This window comes from Perca flavescens, chromosome 16 (genome assembly GCF_004354835.1).
Source record: "Perca flavescens isolate YP-PL-M2 chromosome 16, PFLA_1.0, whole genome shotgun sequence".
In the NCBI taxonomy this organism is placed as follows: Eukaryota; Metazoa; Chordata; class Actinopteri; order Perciformes; family Percidae; genus Perca; species Perca flavescens.
The window spans coordinates 32,368,532-32,390,988 of NC_041346.1; the positions used below are offsets into that span (position 1 = coordinate 32,368,532).

The 22,457-nt window shown below is 39.6% G+C and overlaps 1 protein-coding gene across 1 annotated transcript; it reads left to right on the plus strand.

Annotated features, from left to right (window-relative positions):
- Window positions 1-933: 933 nt before the first annotated feature.
- On the plus strand, window positions 934-17,860 carry LOC114570569 (deoxyribonuclease-2-beta). The gene is made up of 8 exons (XM_028600893.1): window positions 934-958; window positions 1,262-1,356; window positions 1,981-2,078; window positions 15,036-15,216; window positions 16,445-16,523; window positions 16,916-17,080; window positions 17,168-17,389; window positions 17,817-17,860. Exons 3-8 carry the CDS (start codon window positions 1,987-1,989, stop codon window positions 17,858-17,860), a joined length of 783 nt encoding a protein of 260 aa, XP_028456694.1. The 5' UTR covers window positions 934-958; window positions 1,262-1,356; window positions 1,981-1,986.
- Window positions 17,861-22,457: the final 4,597 nt, after the last annotated feature.

Genomic DNA, 22,457 nt, shown 5'->3' on the forward strand with positions numbered 1-22,457 from the left:
AATAGTCTATAAGTAATTCTCTCTGCTGAAAATCTATATCTTTAATAAAACTTTGACATCATATTGGAACATTTAAAACAACTCTGGCACACTTATTGCTAGTGTTGATTGGTTGAGCTAAGTTGCTGACCCCTGATCTACACAGAGAGTCAAAGACCAGCAGGGTTTTCATCACTGAAGGAAAGTCTTTAGTAAAACACTGAGAGATTATATTTCATGTGTGCTCATCTTTATGAAAGAGGACAGTCAGACCTCAGTGTGCAAACAACTGATCCTGTTCAACGTTTACTTTAACTCTCTTCCTGTGAAGTTAAACAATCAGAGGAACGCCCAACTTTGCTTTAGATGCATGACGTGTGTTCTGCTGAATTACATTTCAGAGACTCTTTCCTGGTTGCATAATATTGGTTAGTTTGTATGTTCACATTATACATTCACATGGTATGTTTATACATACAGTATACTACACTATTCTATTAAACTAACCAACATTATGTAGAGAACATTGACTGTATTTCCATCTGAAGCAGAATTATAATGAACACTGTGAGATGAAACCAGAATTGATGTCACATCTTCAATAATTCTAATTGCTTGTTTGTAATTATTAAAGGTTTTTTTTCAAATATGTTGATTGTCTTGTGTTTATTGTATTATTTTCTAGTCATACTTTTTTTAATGTAAAGAACTTTGGGTTTACTTGTAATGAAAGGTGCCATACAAATAAAATTTACGGTGTTGTTGAAAGGTGCTATATACAAAATTCTGGATTGTGCCAAACGTTACCTCCCTTGTTGATTTTGTTGTTACATAATTTGTAGATGGGTGTGAGTTTAACAAGAAGTAAAGGGAGTTTACTTACTGTACTTTCCAAAATATGTGACCACAGAGCCTCCTCCCTCTCTGCTGCTATATAAACTGCTCTCTGCCTCCTCGGCATCACAGACCTACAACACAGGTAAGAACACTTTGAAACTGGAAATATTTTTAAAGAGCTGAATTTAAATTAAGAACTGTTTCTTAGATTGTGTCGATGTTTTTACTCAGAATCCAATAATTCTGAAACACGAGAGAAAACGGAACATGTTTATTTGTCATCGTTAAAAAAGGACCATTTCTGTGGTTTAGCAAAGTGATAATGAATCCTTTTTTTTAAACGCATCTTTCAGTTTTTAGAGGTATTTTATGAATTTATTTGACATAACTAATAACTGAACATACTACATTACATTCATAATATTCATTATTTTCTTTCTTCCAGACAGTGTCCGTAGTCACCACGTCACCGAGCTTCAGGAACTTCAGATCCATTTCTCTGGACCTCTTCCTGGGTTGACCAGGACTTTAAACACACAGGTATGGATCACAGGTTGGAGGATTCTGAATCAGTCTGTCTTCAAGTTTAATAGTAGCCTGGCTCCGTCCTCCTACGTACTTCCGCTCAATTTTCATTTTCCTTCAGTACTCCATCTGGGTTTGCAGTATATTCTAGGGTTTTCTTGACCCAAGTTTTTGGTGGTCCAATCAGCGAACAGAGGGAGTGGCTGAGAACGATGACGTTGAGGTCGTGCGCTAGAAAGATGCGAGCGAAGCCATTCGGTCCGTTGTGGCAACGCTGCTGAATATATCTGCTGAGTTGTGTTGGGGGCCATGATGTTGTGGCCCTCCTCCCCACGGGGTTCGGGAACAGTTTGATTTTCCAGCTCGCTCCGTTAGTGGTGAAGGAGTTGGCTAAGGCTAACGCTAGCGATGCTAAGCCGACATCACCACCAAACGTTAGCGACTAAAATAAATGATTTTTAAATGTAACGCATCGACTATCAGGTGAAGAACGTTTATATCTTTTGTCCCCTATAAGCCAAATTCCTCATTAATTAATTACTTTAAAACCTTTTGTAACAGCGATAATAAAAACAGGATGATGAACTTGAAGCCCAGTGAATGTGGTGGTGTAACTGTTGCTGTAACTGTGTGTTTTAGGGAGTTATGTGGAGGATTTTCCTGATGGTCAGTCTGCTCTGCTGGAGCACTGACGGACAAGTGACCTGCAGAGACAACAACAACGGAGAAGTGGACTGGTGAGACTACACCCAAAAACTAGATTCATTCTCTTTATTTGTTCACGTTTTACAAAGAGTTTAACCTGAGCCAGGCCGACAACAATGATAGCAATGATATCACATCTATACAGGGTCAGAAATTTACTCCTGTTAAAAAAATATTATATATATACAGACTGTACTGGAGGATTGACGACTAGGACTGTAACTATGGCTAGTTGGGGATAGGTGACCGCTGTGGTGCATCGGTAAGAATGCAGTCAAAAGCTCTGATGCTCTTCAATGGATTTATTAGCAGATGATTGTCTGTGTCTTCATGAGGGCATGTGTGGTTCTACAATAAACAATAAAGGAAATATCAGCATACAAGTAGAAACACAACAGTGCTGACAGGATGCAGTTAGTAAGGCTAATAAATGGTAATTAGTATAACCTTCACTCCAGGTATATATACATATACACATATACATATTTATATACATACATATATACATGCATATGCATACATATACATATATAGCTGCTCATCAAATAACCAAAGAATATCAGATAACACACATCAGCTCCTTATTAAATTAAAGCAGCCTTCTTACTGCTGGGTCTCAGTAACAGCAGCCCAATCATCATTCTCTACCACACAACCATTGTAAACACTCCGATAATAATTGCGCAGTGCCATGTGATGATATATATACATAATAGTAATGTAACACTAATAATACTAGGCATTAGCATGCTGCTAGCGATTTTCCATGCTAACATGCTGCATTTCAAACTAGCATCCCAGAACAGATAACATTCATATAAACCCAAGGCACCGAAATACACATATGTAAACATTTACACCAATGTACTCACATGTCTCTGAACGCACACATGCACAGATGGCGACACAGACGACAACAATACACCCCAGAAATATCTACATGTGCTTCTCCTGGCCACTCGCTACTAACTCAAAAAACGAAACTTATCAGCTAGCGCAACACAGGCGTCCTTTCTGACCCCAAAACAAAGGTTCTGATTGGCTGATCCCCGTCACTCCAAACATGAAATAGCAGGTCCTTCTTTACACAGACTGAGTGGTGCACTTACAGGTTTATGTGCATATTCTGTCTATGTGTGTGTGTGTGTGTGTGTGTGTGTGTGTGTGTGTGTGTGTGTGTGTGTGTGTGTGTGTGTGTGTGTATGCATGTGTTTGCTCTCCTACTGCCTTTCTCTTCACTTGCTCCTTACTGCTTCATACAATAATCTGTGTTGATGCTTTATGACTTTTTTTGCCTTCATGTGTATATTATTTTTATTTTTTAAGAGTAATGAACTTCACTAAAGGTTTATTTGTTATCCATTTGAATATTAGGATTCTGCCTCCTAAAATTGATTTACTGAGAGCTTGGCTCACTTATAATAATCCACATATTATTACTCTTTCTGAAACCTGGTTACATAGTGAGATCTCTGATGATAAAATCAAACTTGACAATTATGTGTTATTTAGGAAGGATAGGGGCTCAAGGGGTGGGGGCCTCCTAACATACAGTGGTGTGAAAAAGTGTTTGCCCCCTTCCTCATTTCCTGTTCCTTTGCATGTTTGTCACACTTAAGTGTTTCGGAACATCAAACCAATTTAAACAAAAGTCAAGGACAACACAAGTAAACACAAAATGCAATTTGTAAATGAAGGTGTTTATTATTAAAGGAGAAAAAAAATCCAAACCATCATGGCCCTGTGTGAAAAAGTGATTGCCCCCCTTGTTAAAACATACTATGACTGTGGTTGTCCACACCTGAGTTCAATTTCTCTAGCCACACCCAGGCCTGATTATTGCCACACCTGTTCACAATCAAGGCATCACTTAAATAGGAGCTGCTTGACACAGTAAGGTCCACCAGAAGATCCTTAAAAGCTACACATCATGCCGAGACCCAAAGAAATTCAGGAACAATTGAGAAAGAAAGTAATTGAGATCTATCAGTCTGGAAAGGGTTATAAAGCCATTTCCAAAGCTTTGGGAATCCAGCGAACCACAGTGAGAGCCATTATCCACAAATGGCGAAGACATGGAACAGTGGTGAACCTTCCCAGGAGTGGCCGGCCGCCCAAAATTACCCCAAGAGCGCAGCGACGACTCATCCAAGAGGTCACAAAAGACCCCACAACAACGTCCAAAGAACTGCAGGCCTCACTTGCCTCAGTTAAGGTCAGCGTTCATGCCTCCACCATCAGGAAAAGACTGGGCAAAAATGGCCTGCATGGCAGAGTTCCAAGGAGAAAACCACTGCTGAGCAAAAAGAACATCAAAGCTCGTCTCAATTTCTCCAGAACACATCTTGATGATCCCCAAGACTTTTGGGACAACATTCTGTGGACCGATGAGACAAAAGTGGAACTCTTTGGAAGGTGTGTGTCCAAGTATATCTGGCGTAGAAGGAACACTGCATTTCATAAAAAGAACATTATACCAACTGTAAAATATGGTGGTGGCAGTGTGATGGTCTGGGGCTGTTTTGCTGCTTCAGGACCTGGAAGACTTGCCGTGATAAAAGGAACTATGAATTCTGCTGTCTACCAAGAGATCCTGAAGGAGAATGTCCGACCATCTGTTCGTGTACTCAAGCTGAAACGAACTTGGGTTCTGCAGCAGGACAATGATCCTAAACACACCAGCAAGTCCACCACCGAATGGCTGAAGAAAAACAAAATGAAGACTTTGGAGTGGCCTAGCCAAAGTCCTGACCTGAATCCTATTGAGATGTTGTGGTATGACCTTAAAAGGCCGTTCATGCTCGAAAACCCTCTAATGTAACTGAATTAGGACAATTCTGCAAAGATGAGTGGGCCAAAATTCCTCCAGGACGCTGTAAAAGCCTCATTGCACGTTATCGCAAACGCTTGGTTGCAGTTGTTGCTGCTAAGGGTGGCCCAACCAGTTATTAGGTTTAGGGGGCAATCACTTTTTCACACAGGGCCATGATGGTTTGGATTTGTTTTCACCTTTAATGATAAACACCTTCATTTACAAATTGCATTTTGTGTTTACTTGTGTTGTCCTTGACTATTGTTTAAATTGGTTTGATGTTCCGAAACACTTAAGTGTGACAAACATGCAAAGGAACAGGAAATGAGGAAGGGGGCAAACACTTTTTCACACCACTGTATGTAGCCTAAAAATTGACTACTGAACTTATATTGCCAAGTGAGAATCCCTTACATTTTGAAGGCCTTTTTGTTAAAATTATCTTTCATGAAAACAAACGGCTTATAATAGGAAATATTTATAAACCCCCTAATGCTTCTGCTGAAACCACTGAACATATCTTGTCTACCATTAATTCTTTAGATTGTGCTAGTGAAAAAATCATATTAGGTGATTTTAACTCCAATTTGCTAGCGTATTCCTCTCATAAAGACCGCAATCTTTTTAATAGCATAAATCTAACGCAATTAATAACTGAACCCACTAGAGTTGGTCCTAACTCCTCTTCTTTGATCGATTGGATCTTAGTTTCTCATCCTGACAGAATCTTAAAATCTGGGGTATTACCTGACTCTCTCAGTGACCACTCTATTATCTTCTGCATATGGAAAATCAAATTGCCTCATCTTCCTCCAAAATTAATTAGAGTAAGGAAATGGAATAACTTTAATCTTGAACACTTTATTCAAGATATATTAGATATTAATTGGGATAGATTTAAGTTAATTCCATCTGTTGAAGACGCATGGATTTATTTTTATACTGAATTTGTTGAGATAATAGATAAACATGCTCCTTGGATATCAATTAAGGTCAAGGGTTGACATTTACCTTGGATCAAGGGAGATCTCATAAACTTGTTCAAACAAAGAGACAAGGCATGGAAAAAATATCGTATATCACATGATTCTGTTGACTGGGATGCTTATAAAGAACTAAGGAATAAATGTAAAACTACTACTAGAAATGCTGAAGCAAATTATTATAATGATTGTTTATCAACTGATTTTAAGAACTCAAAGAAATTCTGGAAGAAAATGAATTCCATAACTAATAAACACACAAAAAACCTTATTTCTCATATTAATATAAATAATGAAATGATTAGTGAACCTTTATTAATTGCAGAGGCCTTTAATCAGCATTTTTCCTCAGTCTGCAGTCCTTTTTCCTTTCCTTCTTACTCCGATATTTAATTTACCCAGAACAGGTGCAATAGATCTTTCTGCTTTAATACCATCACTCCAGTTGATGTTCAGCAGGTTATTGATAGCATAAAGTCCGGATGCAGTGCTGGTCCAGATGGTTTGGAAATTAAGTTCTTTAAACTCGCCTCTCATGTTTTATCATTTCCTTTGGCTGATATATTTAATTTATCATTGGCAACTTGCGAAACACCTCGATCATGGAAGTGTGCAAGAGTATCTCCTCTTCATAAAGGGGGTGACATCACAGATATTAACAATTACAGACCTATCTCAATTATTAATAGTGTAACAAAAATATTTGAAAAATTAATTTTTAATCAACTTTCTAAATATCTTAATGATCAAAATGTATTATCTCCACATCAATCTGGTTTTCGACCAAACTTTTCGACCACCACTGCTCTTCTAAAATTCACAAACGACATATTGTCCGCATCAGACAGTAATATGCTGACAGGTGCTATATTTATTTATCTTACCAAAGCTTTTGATATGGTTGACCATTATCTTCTTTTAGACAAATTACATGCTATTGGTCTTTCTTCAGACTCTTTATTATTATTTAATTCTTTTCTTCATCATAGAAGTCAATGTGTTGCTTTTCAAGGCACCCAGTCTGGCTTTAAAATCATTGATAAAGGTGTTCCACAAGGTTCATCCTTAGGCCCACTCTTATTCTCGATCTTTATTAATGATTTACCGCAAATGTGTACTGACAGTTTAATTCACTTATATGCAGATGACACTGTAATATATTCATCCAGTTCTGATATTTCACAAATCCAATTATCTCTTCAATTGGACTTTAACCTAGTTCAAAAATGGTTTCATTCTAACAAACTCCTATTGAACAGAAAAATCATACACTATGTTGTTTTGCAATAGACTAGATTCTTTGCCTATATCTAAATGCTGGTCAATTAGTTTTCTTGATAAAACAGATTTAACAATAGTTGAAGAGTATACATATCTTGGTATTTGGCTTGATAACCAGCTCTCCTTCAAACCTCATATTAATTCAATCTGCAAGAAAATATATGGCCAATTGAAGTCACTTTATCGCTCTGTAGATTGTTTTTCACAACAGGTTCGAAAAAGAATTATAACTCATTTGATACTTCCAATAATTGATTATGCAGATACCATATACGGGAATACCACAGATTCAAATCTTCGTCCTATTTCTGTACTTTACAATAGTCTTTGCAGATTTGTGCTTAGATGTCCTTATAGAACTCACCATTGCCAAATGTATGAGTCTTTGAACTGGCTGGCTCCCAAGTCAAGAATGCAATTCCACTGGTTACTACTTATTTTTAAGTGTATTCATTTCCATTTCCCTCCTTATTTAAAATGTCTTTTAGTTTCTTTTAATATACAGTACAATTTCTCTTCTTTTATGTACCCAGAATTAACAAAGAAGTAGGTCGTCGTGCATTTAAATTTAAAGCACCATCAGACTGGAACAATCTCTCTCGCTCGCTCAGATCTATAACTTCCTTTTATGTTTTCAAATTATCTCTTTTTACCTATTTTCAAACATCCTGTTCCTGTTTCTGATCCTTCTTGTTTTTTTCATATACTGTACATGTTTGCAGTTATGTACCAGCATTTGATAGTGAAGTGCATAAATATATTTATACCTTGTTTCTGTAATTGCATTTTCACAGATGGCTCACTGATTGATTTTGATATGGGCTAAAGGAAGGGATTAGGTTTGTGGGAGCATTGTTAGTGAGTGCGTGTATATGAATGTGAATATTGTTGTATTTAAATGTTTGTTATTGTCTAGTGTTGTATTTACTTTAAAGGGGTGATAGAATGCAAAACCGATTTTACCCTGTCATAGTTGAATAACGACAGTTTGGTGGGTAAATAGGACATACATAGAAGCTCAAAGTCCCACTGACACCCCTTTACTATGAAAATCTCATATTTAGAACCTGCCGCTGAAAACGGGTGAATCCCAACAAAGCTGGAAGTTGCTTGCGTAAGCATCTCAAAATCCGGAACCTTAAGAGAACAGTCACGCCCCAACATTTACATAGGTTACACAACTGACCTGAGATCAGGTAGAACATTTACATAGGCTACACAACTGACCTGAGATCAGGTAGAACATTTACATAGGTTACACAACTGACCTGAGATCAGGTAGAACATTTACATAGGCTACACAACTGACCTGAGATCAGGTAGAACATTTACATAGGCTACACAACTGACCTGAGATCAGGTAGTACATTTACATAGGCTACACAACTGACCTGAGATCAGGTAGTACATTTACATAGGCTACACAACTGACCTGAGATCAGGTAGTACATTTACATAGGCTACACAACTGACCTGAGATCAGGTAGAACATTTACATAGGCTACACAACTGACCTGAGATCAGGTAGTACATTTACATAGGCTACACAACTGACCTGAGATCAGGTAGAACATTTACATAGGCTACACAACTGACCTGAGATCAGGTAGTACATTTACATAGGCTACACAACTGACCTGAGATCAGGTAGAACATTTACATAGGCTACACAACTGACCTGAGATCAGGTAGAACATTTACATAGGCTACACAACTGACCTGAGATCAGGTAGAACATTTACATAGGCTACACAACTGACCTGAGATCAGGTAGAACATTTACATAGGCTACACAACTGACCTGAGATCAGGTAGAACATTTACATAGGCTACACAACTGACCTGAGATCAGGTAGTACATTTACATAGGCTACACAACTGACCTGAGATCAGGTAGTCTTCTGAATCTAGCTAGGTCACGCAGATCTCTGCTATTCCATTACAAAATTTACTTCTGAAACTTTTTTATGCGAGAAATCAACTATGTAAAGCTCTAATATGGGCCGTTTTACGAAAATTGATGGCTAATTGCAAATGTTGTCTGACTGTGTGTCGGAGTTCAGCGCCGGTGCTGCCTGTGTTGCTGCCTCACCGCCTGGCCTGCCTCCCTTCACAGACCCCGGCCTGCTCTGAGCTCGATTGAGCTCCGTTACGACTGGCAGCCCACAGCACTCCATACCCGCGTAAAGTCACCGTTTTTTGGATAATGGACTACTAAACGCTGGTGCTCTGACAGAGCTCCAGGGCCTGCAGCTCCCCTCTTCCTGCTAGCTAAATACCCGGTGTGTGTGAGTGAGAGCGCGGTCAGCGAGCTTGTTACGCCAGCAATCTCTTACCACAGGTTCCAGTTAATCTTTTAATGTGTGTAATTATAATGTGTTGAGTTATTTAAACAAACGATTGGGGAAATAAACGCTGCTTGTCCGCGAGTCTCATTGATAGAGCCTGCGGCTGGATGTAGCTCTATCAATGAGAGCTAGCTCCTCCTAGAATTCCTCTGAAATTCACAAATATTCATTAACTTGAAATCGGACACCGTTGTTAGCTTTATAAGACCTTCAGGGAGATGTTGTATAAGTGGCGTGATGAAATTCAAACTGTAAATATACAGAAATTACGCCAAAAATGAAGCTAACTAGCCGTGATTTGTAGCTACACATAGGATTGAAGGGACAGTCATAGCTAACGAAACCCCCACTGTTCACAAATATTCATTAACTTGAAATCGGACATTGTAGTTAGCTTTATAAGAAATTTAGTTAGATGTGTAAGTGGCGTGACGGAATTCAAACTGTAAATATACTTGAATTACGACCAAAAATGAAGCTAACTAGCCGTGATTTGTAGCTACACATAGATAGGATTGAAGGGACTGTCGCAGCTAACGAAACACCTAGCTAAACTTCACAAATATTAACTTGAAATCGGACACCGTTGTTAGCTTTATAAGACATTTAGATGTTGTATAGCTAAGTGGCGTGACATTGTGTGTAACATGTGGTAAGAGATTGCTGGTGTAACAAGCTCGCTGACTCTCACACAACGGGCCATTTAGCTAGCAGGAAGAGGGGAGTTACAGGCCCCTGGAGCTCTGTCAGGGCTGCCAGCCTAACGGAGCTCACAGCAGGCCGGGCTCTGTGAAGGAAGGAAGGCCGGGCGGGGAGGCAGCAGCACCGCCGCTGAACTCCGACACACAGTCTTACCATATTTGCAATTAGCCATCAATTTTCGTAAAACGGCCCATATTTGAGGTTTATATAGTTGATTTCTCACATAAAAGTCTCAGAAGTGAATTTGGTAATGAAACATTGCAGTGTTGCGACAGAATCTCATATCTGGGATATGAGATTCTGTCGCTTCTCTAATGTGTGTGTATTGGGGATTCGCTCAACCAATCAGCGCGCGTCTCTAATGTGTGTGTATTGGGGATTCGCTCAACCAATCAGCGCGCATCTCTAAGGTCTGCCTATGGCAATTTGCTCAACCAATCAGCGCGCAGTTCATCTAAATATTCACGAGCATACCATATTTGGAAGAAAAGCTCTTGTTTCAAATAGAGCCAAAACACAGAGATGCATAAGGGCCAAAAAAAATATCAACCAGGCCATTTTCAGCCCAACAAATGTTACATACCCAATTAGGAGACCATAAGGAACAGTGTAAAATACTCTATATAATCATTCTATCACCCCTTTAATGATGATTCTCCATCTTGATGTTTTCTTTTGTATCTTAAAGGACCCCCTTGAAAATGAGATGGTGCATCTCAAGGGGTTATCCTTGAAAATAAATAAATAAATAATGAATATAAAAAATACACACACACACACACACACACACACACACATATATATATATATATATATATATATATATATATACATACACACACACACACATATATATATATATATACACACATATATATATATATATATATATATATGTGTGTGTGTGTTTTTTTAACAGACTGTTTTCGGATCTGTACTCATATAGGCCGATACACAAGTTCAGGTATCATAATCAGTATGATTTACAGTGTGTTCCCCCCAAATTTCTTGAACATCAAAGAACTTTATTCTAACCTTGGCCTATGTTGGGGGGGGCACTATGGAGCACGTCGGTCATGGCCAACTCACTGCAGAACTTAACAATTTCCTCAGGATCCATTTTCACGCTTATCGAAACGCATCACCTGACCGCTCATTTACCATGCAGCCCAAAGCACGAGCCCAAGCGCGGGAAAAATAATAGAAATTAATATTTCTATTATTTTCTATTATCAAAGATCTTCAGCTCTAATGTAGACACATAGTGCTAGATTTATCAAGCCGTTTGCGTCTGTTTCCAGGCGCTAATTGGTCGCAAAGACGGACGTAACCGATGCGGGCTATTTACTAACAGGGACACTTGGGTAAAATCTCAGATTGTCCTCCACATGAGCGAGAAGAGACAAGTTGCGCTTTCAATATGCGTTCGTGGGAGGGTCTTGGGGAAAGTGGGAGTTCCACCCGAAAAGGTGGGAGGATACGCGCAAAGTGCGCCTAATTATATATATATATATATTATATATTCCATGGTATTTACAAAGACTGTCAGTAAGAGCGCGTCTCTATTCTGCGGGGGAAATTCTCCGCCTCTTAAAAGCAGCTCTAAACCAGCCGCAGTCGAGTTTCCTCGTAGACCTTTATGTTGCTGGTGAAATGGCAACAGTAATCTGAGCAAGACGAAGACATAGGCGAGGCTGAAAATATTTGTAACATAAGAATCACACTTTGTCAGTGAACACAACATCATTTAGCGTTACAGATCGAGCAGCCGTGCAATATTAGAGTTACTGGAAGAAATCAAAGATGAAATTGAATCTCCCACTCAGCGTTCATATCCCATTCAGCAGTTGTTAAACTCCTCGCTACATTACAGATATATCAGGATCATTTAAACAGTCCTAGCATCAGCAGTGGGAATATCTCAGTCTGCACTCAGCCGTATCACAGCACAAGTACCGCTTCGCTACAGCGCAATCTACGGTATAGTGGGCGGAGAAAGACGCTGATTGGCTGATGGGTGTCAGGGTTGATAAATACTACGCAAAATGTGGAAGCATAGCATGCGCTATTACCGAACTCGCATAAACAGACGCAGCGCAAACTGCGCTAGTGTTAGTAAATCAGGCCCATAGTGTTGACATGCAACATTTTATTCAGAAATGAAAATAATCCACACGTCTTCATCTATTTAGAGGAGGAGTGTAAGAAAAGGTGGAAGAACCTATGGTACATAAAAGAGAGGAGACAAAAAAGTGGTGCAGGGGCAGACTTGGAAGTACTTTTCCATACTGTCTTGTCTGGAGCCAGACGTCAGGGAGAGACAAATAGCCAGACAGTCTGATGTAGAAATGGGCTATCGGAATGTTGTTCGTGTTGAGGAAATCGTAGCACCAACTCTCGTCAGCAGACTGTCTACTCCCTGTTAAGCCAAAAGTACCCCTGGAACCGGTCAAAGTGAAAGTGGCGCTCCTTCACCAGCCGGAATTCCCCCAACTGCTCTCTGGACCTGAGAGTCTCGTGCACCCACACCCTTCTTCCTGCTGCCTTCCTCTGTCTTCTCCTCACTACCAGGGCGAGTGCTAAGGCTTTCTTTTGGTTCAAAGACAGAAACATTGTCTCCACCAAATCACTACTGTGTATCCTACACAATGTCGCATGTACTGCATGTCTGATGTAAACACCGCATGCAGACGTGACGTGCATTCAAAATTGGCACATGTATGACAAACTTTTTCTGCTCATGGAGAGTGTAACACAGTGTAATTGTTCTTATAATACAGCCATAAGTGTAATGTTTATTCAGAGCTAACGTTGGCAAAATGTCTGCAATTTGGCGATAATTTACACTGGAAAAATCACACCAGTAAAATGTCCATGTGTAGAGAATGCAAGCCTTCAGTTTCCAGGGTTGCACAAATGTTGCCAATTTACACTACAGCCCTATTTGCATGGGATTAGTATCATCTGTGATTTAGAAATTACCACATCACATCTGAGTTTAGTGTGGCGCATTCACACGGGATAAGTGAAGCCTGGCTTGCACTTAAATTTACTGACATATCTGCAGTAATCACACAACATCACCGTCAGCCCTCGAACGAAGCTGCGAGGAGCATGTGGACTTGGGGACGAATGTCTTAGGTCTGGCAGCAGTCCAGACTAAATTGGCTATAAAAGATCACCAGGTAATACTATTCCTGTGTGATTAGGGCTTATTGTTGAGGCAATCACCAGGGTTGCTTGTAAAGGCTGGACGGTTTGTGGACGACAGACTGAAGGTGCAATGGAGCAATGTTGCTGTAAATTGAAAAACTTTGGGAGGAGTTGGGTCTAATTAGTTTTACAGTTTGAGAAAAAAAGTTAAAACTTCACAGACGGATCTCATTAAGTGGCGTATGTATGACACATCAATTCGTATGACATTTTGGCATGTTTTCAAGACACATAATTGCCTTTATGCGTGTTTATCAACGCAATTCGCCGTTAACCTACATTACAAGTGAATTTTCACCGTTGTGAGAAGTATAAAGGGACGGAGGACCACGTAAGGAGGTTGGGTGTGGTGGTTGATGGGTAAAACGCATAACTTTCACCAGGAGAGCTGTTTTCGCATCCCGCATGTGGCGATTTTCAGCCGTTTTTTGTTTTTTTTCTTTTCTTTTTAAGCCTTCCACAATGTTTCTTTCCTAAACCCAACCGTTTATTGATTTCCTAAGCGTGTTTTTGTCATTATTTTTCGTGTATTTGATACTAAAAAACTACACTTACTAAAGCCTTTCCCTGTGTTCTTTTTGCTAAACCCAACCTTTTTTTTTCTTTTTATTTTACACGCGTGACATTCTTGCGATAGTACGCAACGTGGCAACTCCACATGGTGGGTATGTTTACATTTGCTGTATACAGCGTAGACATACACAAACATAGCTGAAAATGCGTCCAGATAACACGCTATTTGGCTTTAGGAAGGTGGCGTGTATGTTTACGCAAAGTCATGATGTCATGTTGATACTTCAACACAGTTCAAAGCATCTGAACATCTTAGTTGCAGAGTACTAGCGTGTACGACTGATTTTGATGAATTTTCAGAAATTTAAACTTTAGAATCTCTAATCCACACAGCACAATCACTGAGTATACATTAGCATGTTTGATCTGTATCACCTGGAGCTTAAACTCACAACCTCAGAACACAAAGGCAAGCCATGATCTTGTTGAGCTAAATGCCGAGTCATTTGGGGATGTTTCGTGCATTGGAAAGATGAGAAAATGTTCCCACCAAATTTGATCAACATCAAAGGATCTCTGTCCGAACCATGGCGTGCATCTGGGATCCTGCTGGCCACGCCGAGCTCAATCACTGCACAACTTTGACATTTTTGCCAGTTCTGACCCGTGTGCCATCTTTCAATAATGCCGAACCCCCTAAAAAAGTGACTGTGCAGCAAAAAATAATCCGTACAAAAACATTCTCTCACTTTCAGTGCCAGGGACTGTCTGGTCACTGTGAACATGCACAAGATTTAGGAATCCAAAGTTAAGATTTATGTTTTCTGCTCATGAGTCTCCGTCCTGTCTGATCATTGATTGTTTCTCTTCTCTACTCATCATCAGGTACATCATCTACAAGTCACCCAAACTGAATAACATAAGAACAAACTATAAAACAAAGCTAAAATAATAATTTGTTACTTATTTATATTTAGCCACAGCTTCATCAGTTCACCCTCTAGCATTTCTTTAGATATTCAGATACAGACGCAGAGCGTACAGACTACATGCAGATATAAAATATATAAAAGATATAAGGGATTAGCTTTATATGTTAACTGCTACTGAGTCTCCGTCCTCTCTACTCATCATCAGGTACATCATCTACAAGGCACCCCAACTGAATAACATCGGAACCACAGGTTTGGAATATCTTTACATTGATTCAGCTGGGAAGAAGAAGGAGACCTTGACTACAGATCCTACCTATAAGCCCATCAACCATCCTAACGGTGTCCTGGCAAACACCCTGCGGCCCATTTTTACCACATCATTGGTGAGGATCATGTTTAAACTGCAGCTCTGTTTCTATTTTGATAAAAATGAAACCATGACTAAAACTGACGGATAGATATTATGGTCTGTACTAATTATAAAGCACCAACTATCTTTCCTCAAATATCTCAATGTGCTCTTTTGAAACTGTTCAACACACAACATATAAAATATTAAATTGTGTAATGAATCTGCAGCGGTAGACTTGGTACATTGCTGTTCCTCTCTTTAGATTGGTCACGTACATCCTAATATTTAAAACAAAGTACCTAACCAAAAAAACAAAAATCCCTATCCTTACCAGTAGGGTTGGGTATCGTTGGTTTTTTTCTGATACCGGTGCTAAAGCGATACTTTTAAAACGGTGCCGGTGCCTGAACCGGTACTTTTTAATAATGTTAAAAAAAAAGAAGAAAAAGTAGAAGAAGGGTACTAAACAGCTGGTGACATTAAATAACCTGCTTATTGCTAAGGCCATATGGTCAAAATTAAAGATTTATTAATAATGTAATAACTATAACTTATAACAATAACTTATTCACTCACCAGTAAATTGCTGTTGAACGACAAAAACAACCACCAGATAGCAAAAAAGGGTATTTTACAATAACTGAATGCACCACAAGGCTACCTGTTTTAAGTGAACGTCTGTGTTGTTTAATTCCGACAACGTTAGCTGCTGCGCTGCAGAGCAGACTGTTACGGTGTTGGAGTCCTCTACAGTGAAATCCAGTCAAACTTTACACTGTTTAACGTTAGCTGTTTAATCCAGCTGCTAGCTAAAGCTAGGCTAACGTTACCTGCTGTCAGGTGTAGTGTAAAGTTAGGCACTGAAATTTTCGTTCTTATTCAGTCTTGTTACTACCGTTAATTCGGCTTTACACAATGTGCATATAGCTTTCGACTTGTCTACAAACCGTCCAGGAGTTTTGGAAAATAAAAAGCTCAGTTCAGAATTGTGTTGCTGCTGTGTTTCTCCATCATGCTGCAGCCTGCAGCAGGAGGATGTGATGATAAGAGAGGTGCAGCAAAGGGTAAAAATAGTAGCCTGTCAGACACGACGTGAAGCCCAGTGAAGTGTAAAATAAATTGATAAATGGCGGCATGCGATTAAGGAGATTAAAAAAATTTACACGTTATGCTCGGCCCTTAATTGCATCGCTATTAACGCATTAATGCTGGCAGCCCTAATTATAATGTTTCTTCTCTTCATTCTGCATCATTTATAGCCAGACAACTTTGGATTCATCTCCTACAGCGATCAACCTCCAGGATGTGATGCTATTGATAAGTTTGGCCACAGTAAAGGTGAGTAGAGAAAGCATCTCTCTCACAGGAAACATCTCTCTGAACCTCCATCAGGTTTTCATCACAGAGGACAGAGGCTGCTCAGTGTGATGTCATACTTCTTGTATGTAATGACATCATCATCTCTGTAATCTTATCAATGATCTGTGACTCCTGTTTGTTCAACTTCTCCAGCTTCTGTCTTTGAATCATTTAAATGAGATCTGTGTTTACATCAGATCATAGTGATCATATGATGAATTAAAGTGAACTAAATCTAACAATCAGAGCAGCGACAGAGCTCAGTCTATTATCTGTTAGTTTGAAATATTAACACACAGTCAGGAAATCACATATTATGATTTTAAACAATCATCAGCCAATAGTTATTTGTCTATCTGTTGATGTTTCAGGAGTTGTGATGATGGAAAAAGACAAGACAGGAGTCTGGCTCTTACACAGCACACCACGATTCCCTTTCCTAAGAGATCAAAAGAAGTTCTACCCATCCAGCGGAGCAGCAAAAGCTCAGACATTTATCTGTGTAACATTCAAGTACGACCAGTTCAACAAGATAGGTAATGTTATTAGTTAAATATTCATATTTGTGTTCTAGTGATTGATTTGAATATGATGTTAATGTTGTCTTGTTGTACTATTTGAAGGTGAACATCTGCTGGACATCAATGCTTTCACATTTGATGATCATATTCCAGAAGGCTTCTATAAAGAGCTCAAAGATCTTAGGAGGACTGGAAATAACATCAGGGACCCAAGAGTAAATCAAGTCAAAATCCAGGACTTGAAATCAGCAGGATTACCATCAACAGGATTACCATCAGCCGGAAGAACATCATTTGAAAGCATTGCTAAAAAACAGTATAAAGGTGAGATATCTGCATGATGGTTTGAATCAGATAACCTAACTTAGTGAAGACAAAGTTAGAAAGAAAAGAGATATTTTTACTGTGGAAATCAGATGTTATGTGAACTGGATGAGAGAAGTTTGTACTGTAGTTTAACATCAGTCTGTTCATCTTAATGAGTGATTCCAGCCTGGGACTGGTTAGAACTGGTTACATTTAGATGTGTGTAGCTGCTGAAGATCACTGACTTCATGCTTCAATAGTCTTCAGAGAGGAAACCTCCCAAATGTTCTCATCAAAGTGTCAGAGACTCTGCGCCTCAAATGAAAACTTTTTTTAGTCTAAACTATGACATTATGGGCTGTACAAAAAATACCAATGAACTCCTGCCTCAGATGTGAAGATTACACAAACTGACTATTCTACTGTTTGTTTTTTCCCGATGCAGCTGGAGAAGAAGCTGAAGACGATGAATGTGATGATGGTAACTAAATACAGTACCAATGAACACCTGCCTCACATGTGAAAATGATTACACAAACTGACAATCCTACCTAAACAAACGGTAGGATTGTCAGTTAGCAGAACCTAAAACACAGACCTAGAGGAAAAATATCTATCTATAAATTGCAGGAACATCTGTCTCAGAGGTTAAATTGGGCCGGAGCGCACCAGAGCGCAGCTCCCCCTCCTCAGGGCTACAACACACCCTGCCGGAGCTCGGCTCCGTCTCCTTCAGCATCAAACATTTTGCCGGGGCTTCAGCCCCGAATGTTTTGAGTGTAACCCCGAATGTATTTTGAAAAGTTGACTGACAAATATGAAACCGGACATCGTTTAGTGTCCACTCTCGCTGTAAAAAGCTGCGCAGCTTCAGGTTTATGGATGCGCTCTGCTGTGGACATGCTGTGGCAGATGTGTCGCGTTTGAGCTCCGTGTATTTCTGCCAGAAGTTTCGGGTTTCCACCTCCGATGTTTAGCAGCGTACAGCCGCTTCCCTAAACGTCTCAAACGGAGCTCTGTGTCTGTCAGAAGATCTGAGATCTACCGTATCAGCAGAGCAATCACGTAATGCACAGCAGACTACGGTGCAGGTAGATTATTTTCTGAAATATAGTGACTTTATTCTCGTAATAGCTCGTAATTATAAACTTTATTTTTTTTCACAAAATATCACGACTCATCCAAATCTCAGAGAACACAGATGGGATGAGTTATATTTTGAATGTGCACAAAGTTTTGGACATGAGCAGAAATCTTGCTCAAACATCGAAAATATTACAGTCCAAGGGATTATTAATAAATTAAATGCATAATGTATCACTAAGGTGAATTATTGTCATATGCACATTTACGGAGGTTACTTCCCAAACAAAAGATGCAAAAAAGGGAAGAATAAATGATGCCTATAGGCTACATGTGTGCTGACTCAGATATAATTAGAAAAGTCAATCTAAAGGAGAATAAATAGATGAAAGCAATACAGCTTACAGCCTTACTGCAATATATTCCATTATGTTTTTAGATTTGGATTGTAATATTTCCCTTTACATAACGATATTTCAGGCATATTTATTCAGAAAAAGGTAGTAGAAATAGGTGCATAAAAATTCATCAAAATGCAGGAAATGAAGTGTTTAATACTAAAAAAATTCTGGAGGAGGACCCCCAGACCCCCACATCATAAGTCAGCAGACAAATCTGGAGGCAAAACCTTGTCCTTTGGGTTGCCAGGCCAGTTATGATTAGACCAAATGTTGGTGCCATCTAACAAACTGGAAGCTTAAATGAACATACACTGGCTATTAACAAGCTGGGCCAGCCAATCACTGTTAAAAAGGCTATAATAGTGGTTTCTGATTCTCTTAAATCAACATCATTTTCAGCATAGTTTACATATTTGCCAACCAATATTCAATATATAATTGTTCAATTTCATACATTTTCCAAGGGTGAAATCCGTTGCCTGCCTGTTAACATTAGCCTATAAAAGGTAAAAAAAAAAAATATATATAATAATAATAAAGTAAGTGAATTGTAAAGTATTTCTCTTTGTTTGAATAACTAATCAACCCTACCTTACACATTAATACTGGAAAAAGAGCCCTTTGGTGTAAAAACACAGTCATTTTGCAGCGCGATATTGAGTGATGACCATTCCCCGTAAATAAGGGCTCCCCCTCCCTCCAAAAGCCAATTAAACCACTGATCTGTCTTTCTGTCTGTGTGTTACGTGGATATCTCTCTAACCGTTAGTCCAATGGATTTCTTACTTGACAGGTGTCTTGCTACGGGCACGAGTAAGTGCAGTGTCAAGTTTGTCGTTGTTCGGAAATGCAACAAATATCGTCGGTAAAAGAAGCACTCATTGGCTTTTGCCACTCTAGCAGCTGGCCCCTCCCCCTCATACAATGTAACACTGAGTGAGCACATCACAGGACCAGAGACGGAAAAGGTCGAAGAAAGCAGCTAAAATGTGACATACACCTCAGTCAGAACCACAAAAATGTGCAAAGTAGCACTACTTTGGACTGTCTTTGAAAAAACAAAAGACAATTCACGAATTTATGGACGTTTCACATGCAGAACGCTTTACAACAGCGGGGGGTGGGGGGTGTTACAGCCTTTGACTCTTTTCTTGCATTTATTATTCATTTATATCTATTAAATTGCTGTGAGCTGGCAGAACAAAACGTAATCTGTAAAAATCAGTAAAAATAATTTTAAAGTATGTTGAACAACAAGACAAGCTAGCTATCAGTCATGTCTCTGTCCCCAAAAAAATATAACGACTTTTACGAACAATTTTATCCACGATGTGTTATGTTACGTACATCGTACGTACGTACAGCCTGAAGTAGCGACCTGAACAGTGAATGGGATGTGAGATAGCGTTATTCTCTGTGAAACAAAGTCAGTCCAGAGGTAAAGTATAACTTTCTTATTGCAGCCTGTGTGTGTTTTAGCGCCATCCTGTGGTGTTCAGAGGACGAGGCACTGGAGCACCACACTGTGTTAAAATAACAGATTCACATTTCATTTTTGATTTAAGGTAGCGCATTAATTTAGAACAGTAAACAGACAGATTCACCGGAACTCCTTTCCTAGGTGTCCTATAAAACTTTTTATGGACACCCTGCAGCCAATCAGAATCAAGTATTCACCCAGACCATGGTATAAACACAGATATGTGTTGTTTAGCTCTCATAACAGGCCGGGTGGGTAGCGCGCTGCCATGAGTCCATGAGGCTAATGTCTGGTTACTCCACATTGTCATTGTGATATTTTGTGATTACATTCTGAATCTGCCCCGTTCTGTCAGGTAAATACAGTAGTAGGTAGGCCTACAATTTCTTCCTGTGATGTTGAAGTAGCCTGAAGTAGGCTACAGTGGAGTAATTGGTTTGGGGTCCTTCTGTAAGTCATTTTGGGGTACAATCTGGTTTTGAACAATTCTACAAGCAGCAATACCACAGGCCAAGCAATCGCCCGTTCCAAACAGGCACATTTTCAACAGGCTCTGTACTAGTTGTAAGAAAATACCAATGAACACCTACCCTAAATGTAAAGGTAACAAACTGACAATTCTACTGTTTGTTTTTTTCAGAACCTCCTACAAAAAAACACAAGAACAACAAAAGAACCCAAAGACGAATATGGTAAAAAAAAAAAATATTCTCAGTCACAAAAAGTCTTTAAGTTATTTTTTCAGTAACATTTTGGTATTACTCTTATTACTTAAACTGAACACTAATGTGCTGAATGTGTAATAACCACCTAACCTGACTCCGCCAGATGGATTGCTTCGCATTTGCTCGGCATATCCATCTGGGAACTTTCCGTTGGAGAACTTTTGGGAAGGGGCGGAATACTGGTTATTTGATTGGATGAACCATCTGTCTATCAACTATGTTGGTGATAGACGGGCCAAATCAACCAATCAGATCCACGAAGCGTAGGAAAATACAACCACAAGCCAGGCTACCCCTGCTGCTGCAGGCAAAGCATAGCTCGTTAGCTCAGCATGCAAGCAACATGTCGGTAAAGGAGATTTGCCGTTTGTGTAACGAGAATTTAGGAATAAAAGGAACCATTTCAGGTTCCCGGACCATATTCCAAAAGAAGGATCCAAGAGAAAAAAAGCATTAGCGAGCGGCTATCAGAATTAGGGCTACCGCTGGCTGATAATACTGGTTAGTTGATTGGATAAACCATCTGTCTATCACCACCTAACCCACCTCAAAACCAACGCTGATTGGCCCGGTCGTTTGGCTAACGGCTCCAAATTTTCTCTGCCTCAAGATGCCAGACTGATCTGGGAGGAGAACTGGAGCTCAAGAGATCAGGACGGTCTCACGAGGCTAATAACCACCATGTATGCAAAGACAAACTTTTGAGTCTAAGTTACACAAATTTATTGATTTTTGCTGAGTAAAGGATGTAGAAGGTAGGCTTGAAATCTAGACCACCCTAGCGGCAGCAAATTTAATTTGCAGCCAGGGGGGATCTAGGCACTCTTTGTTGGCTTGTGAGCTGGAAAAACCAAACTCTGGTCAGGCCAATCACATTGTGTATAGAGTGGGTGGGCGGGGCTTATGGCTGCTGCTGCTGCTGCTGCAGGTGAACAGAGGTCTTCTGGAAGACTTGGAGTTCAGCTTTTCTTTGAGAAAAGAACAAAGAACGGCTCTGAAGTCATTCTTAAAAAAGGAAGATGTGTTCAGGGTTTTGCCGACCGGATATGGCCAAAGTTTAATCTATCAACTAGCTCCGTACCTTCTTCGTTGCTCTGATTGGTTGTAGTACTATCCTATTGGTGCAGTGGGAATTTGAAAGACAACCGTTTATCCCGCCCCTCTGATTGTGCTCCGTCAATGGTGAGTTCCCAGACCCTACATCTGGATGTGGGTCTTGCTGGTCAGGCTATGTAGAAGGAGGAGTATTTTGTGTAACATCAGTCAGTATTGAACTGTCAGGATGTGAACAGTTTCTGTAACATGTATGTTGTTCTTGCAGTTGGAGATCTTTACCTCACTATTGCAGAGAAATACAAGACTAATGTGAAAGTCCAGACCTGGTGCGGCAGGAATGA

What these genes read in the sequence shown, in the direction of transcription:
- LOC114570569 (XM_028600893.1), top strand. Translation starts at nt 1,987, where the DNA reads ATGTGGAGGATTTTCCTGATGGTCAGTCTGCTCTGCTGGAGCACTGAC. An exon ending in AACAACGGAGAAGTGGACTG is followed by an intron (nt 2,079 to 15,035) that starts GTGAGACTACAC and finishes ACTCATCATCAG; the next exon opens with GTACATCATCTACAAGGCAC. An exon ending in TAAGTTTGGCCACAGTAAAG is followed by an intron (nt 16,524 to 16,915) that starts GTGAGTAGAGAA and finishes TTGATGTTTCAG; the next exon opens with GAGTTGTGATGATGGAAAAA.